At 38.6% G+C, this 3,910-nt stretch overlaps 1 protein-coding gene across 1 annotated transcript; it reads left to right on the top strand.

Moving 5' to 3' along the window:
• The first annotated feature begins 617 nt into the window (after positions 1–617).
• On the top strand, positions 618–3,376 carry LOC110917681 (glutathione S-transferase T3-like). The gene is made up of 2 exons (XM_022162153.2): positions 618–2,237; positions 2,552–3,376. Exons 1-2 carry the CDS (start codon positions 1,736–1,738, stop codon positions 3,346–3,348), a joined length of 1,299 nt encoding a protein of 432 aa, XP_022017845.1. The 5' UTR covers positions 618–1,735; the 3' UTR covers positions 3,349–3,376.
• Positions 3,377–3,910: the final 534 nt, after the last annotated feature.

Genomic DNA, 3,910 nt, shown 5'->3' on the forward strand with positions numbered 1-3,910 from the left:
GATGTAACATATGTATCATTCACAGCACATGTATTTTATAGATGATCTAGAATGGCTTATGATATTTCCCCTTACATGGCATCAAGCAACCCCAAAAACAAGTCTTAAAAAACACAAATTCCTCAAACTAGGAAACAATTTTTAAAAGTTGTTTTAAAAAAAAAACATGTTTAAAATCGAGTATATGTGTACAAACATGAATAACTTTGACAAGCACATTGGAAAACCTTATATGTTGACTTACCATGTAACACATTTAAAATCGAGGCTTGAGTTTTATTGATAAAATAATATGACGCATCAAGGATATTTTTAGCATGGACCTTTTAGGAGCTTCTAATTTTAAGTTTTTAAGAAAAAACTCGTAGTCAATAAAAAGTCTTGTTTGGTTGAAAAAACTTAAAACTTTTAGGTTAGGAGCTTGAAGCTTTTGGTTGAACGCTGCTACTAAGTAGCGTTTAGAATGAGCTACAAGCTTTTAGGGGAAAAAATGACTATTTTAACCTCTAAAGATAATGAGTTTTTTAATGCACAAACTTTTTAAATTTTTTGTTATATCCATTTTGATCATTTTATACATTTTATTAAAAGCTTCAGCTACTCTTCACAGAGACCCGGGTTCGAGTCCAGGCAGGGGGTATTCTGCCACCTTCTTCCCAGAGGGAAACGGACTCAGCTCGGGATGGGGTATTAACCGCCAGGCAGCATTGGGACGTTGCTAGCTTGTGGAGTGGGATCACTCCAGCGGCCGGGAGGTCCGTGCAATAACCCCCCCCCCCCCTAAAAGCTTCAGCTACTCTAGCTACTCTGCCAAACACCAAATATATCTAAAAAGCTACAGCTACTAGCCATCAGCCACCGGCTACTTTTACCAAACATACCCCAAGTGATACACCAATGTTTAGTCTAAAATTCGTCATTTGTGTGCAATTCAAGTCATGTGTGTGTGTGAATGAGGGTCACCAAATCAGGGAGACAAACGGAGAAGCCACATGGAGCCGTTTTGGACAGGGCGCCTGTTTGATTTTTCTTTCGGACACGTTCGTGGGTGGCTGCCACACCCCTTGAAAAAAAGTAGTGTATATTTTTGGCAAAATACCTAACCGCGCCCTTTGAAATATGGATAAAACGCCTAATCCGCACCCTTTGAAAAAAATTTTGGGTCCGCCACTGAGGACATCATACTACTTGAATATGGTTTGGTCATTTTAACTACTTGAATGTAATTTTCAAAGTCTTAACCCATTGAGTCTCTGTGTTTTCCGATGGTACGGTTCGGTTTTCAATACCGAATACCATTTGCTCATCCCTAGATGACATTATGACATTGGCAACCGGTAGGTGGTGTCAGTGTCAAGGACGATTGAGGAGGCAGTTGTGGTGCCCATGACGACCATTAGGCTATACGGTATGGGGGTCGGCCCCGGCCCGTCGCGGGTCGGCGACGGTCCACACACCGTGCCGCCCCCTACCGTCTCCGTCTTCTCCGTCCGAAAAGGGACGTTGGCGACGACGCAAAGATGTGGGCCCCCCTATTAAAATATGACCGTTAATAATAAAAAAAATTAAATTTCTATTTTTTGAATAAAGCCAAACGGCTAGATTTTTAAAATATATAAATTAAACCCCCATTTTCACTATCAAACACCAAATTAACTTCCACAATTCACCATTTTCTCCTATAATTTTTACACTCTCTTCCACTACACTCTCAACCTTCTTCCACATAATTTTCATGGATCCGTTCAACAACCCCGATACTCCCAACACGCCTTCGAACAACCCGAATACTCCCACCAATCCGACCCAACCAAATGTTTTTTCGGTTCCGGGGTATTATCCAACGCTAGAACCGAACCAATTCTCCCAATTTTCATCGAACGCTTTTGCGTCATTCCAACAATCGCCCAACCAATTCACTCAAATCTCCCAAAATCAAGCTCTTCAACAAATGATGATGCGGGGTGCTTGGAACTTTCCACCCGTTCAACCTCAACCGATCCCCACACCCCCCGTTCAACCCCAACCGATCCCCACACCCCCCGTTCAATCCGAACCCGAAGATGATGTGGAGATTGTGCCCGAAACCCAACCGCCAAAAGGGAAAGGAAAACGAAACAAAGGGAAACAAGTAGCGGGTGATCAAGCGTCGAAACCGAAGGCGATTAAATGGACCCCAATCGAAGAAGAAGCATTAGCCAAGGCTTTCCTTGGCACTTCCGACAACCCGGTAAAAGGTTCGTATTTTTTTAAAGTTTACATCTTTTTAAATTTATAAAGTTTACATTTTAAGTTTTATAGTTTTTTTTGGTTTAAATTTAATATTTTTTAAGTTTAGTTTTTAATTTTTTTAATAACAGTAGGTTATTTTAAGTTTAGTTTTTAAGTTTTTAGTTTAGTTTTTAGTTTTTTAATTCTTCACAGTTAGTTTTTTAATTTTTAGTTTAGTTTTTAGTTTAGGTTTTTTAATTTTTTAATTCATAACAGTAAGTAATTTTTTATTATTTTATATGTTTTGTTTATTTAATTTTATTTGTTCGTTTTTATATAGGTAACAATCAACCGGGTGACGGGTTTTGGTCCAAAGTATTGACCAAGTTTCTCGCCATGATGGACCAAGGCCCGTATAGAGATATCGACTCGGTTTCCTCGAAGTGGCGAAAATTGAACTCGGCCATTAATCGGTTTTGCGAGGAGTATAACAAATTATATACAAGTGACCGTCGTAGCGGGTGGAACGACGAGGATGTGTTCAAAATGGCATTGCAAAAGTATAAGCAAAATCATGGTTCCAACTTTCCTCACGTTCGCGCGTGGATGGTTGTAAAAGACGACCCAAAATGGTCGCCCATTCCTAACGAGGTGGCGATGGCGAAACGCCAAAAAACATCGGAAACGGGTAGTTTAAGCGCCGGTGGGTCGGACGCGAGGTGTCACATTAACTTAAATGATGACGCCGACTATGACGAAGACGAGTATAACGTACGTGAACCCGACCGTCCACCGGGCCGAGACAAAACAAAAAAGGAGCGGGCCAAGGGAAAAGGAAAGGAAACGGTGGACCCGAACATGGTTGAGTTTATGGAACACCTAAAAGTGTACAACGACATATCGGCCCAAAAGTCGAAGACGAAGGAGCGGGCCGTCGAAGAAAAAAGCCGTGCATCGGACGAGAAGTTAAAAGAAAAGGTCCGATTGTCGAATGAGAAAATCCGAATCTCCGATGAAAAAATTCGGCTTAAGGAATGGGAAATAATGATGATTAATGTCGAGAACGAACCCGAGCCGAGACGTTCGATGTTGAAAAAACTACAAGACGACATCATGAAAAAGCATCAAATTATTTAACTTTATGTTTATTTTTATTAAGTCTTTTTTTTAAGTTTATGTTTTTTTTTAATATTTATGTAATGTGGGTTTAATATTAATGAAAATATTTTATTAGTATATTTGTCAAATGTTAAAAAAAATAAAATAATAAAAAAAATAAAAAAAACATGGTGAGGACTATGACTAGGATCATCCTACCATGCCTTGTAGTTTTGGAGGATGGAGCATCTTAGTGAGGATTGTGACGTGTCGCCTACGTGGCGGACCATCCTCCAAGGATGGTCCATCACCATACCATGTAGTCTTAGGTTTTAATAAAATAAGTGTTCATTCCACTGTTTGAACTCATTCATTAATCATTAATATTAATATTAATATTAATTATATTTTTGTTTTATTATAACAGTATGGTTTGTTAGAAAAACACAAAAACTCATTCTAACTAAAAGTATTATATTAGATACCATGTGAACTAAAATTTAATTTTTTCTGTATTGTTATAACACTATGGTTTGTAAGAAAAACACAAAAGACTCACTCAAGTAAAAGTATTATATTAAATACCATGTGAACTCAAATT

Source organism: Helianthus annuus, chromosome 16 (assembly GCF_002127325.2).
Source record: "Helianthus annuus cultivar XRQ/B chromosome 16, HanXRQr2.0-SUNRISE, whole genome shotgun sequence".
NCBI lineage: Eukaryota > Viridiplantae > Streptophyta > Magnoliopsida > Asterales > Asteraceae > Helianthus > Helianthus annuus.

Bases quoted from the DNA above. Each gene is read 5' to 3' on its own strand.
- LOC110917681 (XM_022162153.2), top strand. From the start codon at position 1,736: ATGGATCCGTTCAACAACCCCGATACTCCCAACACGCCTTCGAACAAC. The intron at 2,238-2,551 runs GTTCGTATTTTT...GTTTTTATATAG, and splicing joins TTCCGACAACCCGGTAAAAG to GTAACAATCAACCGGGTGAC.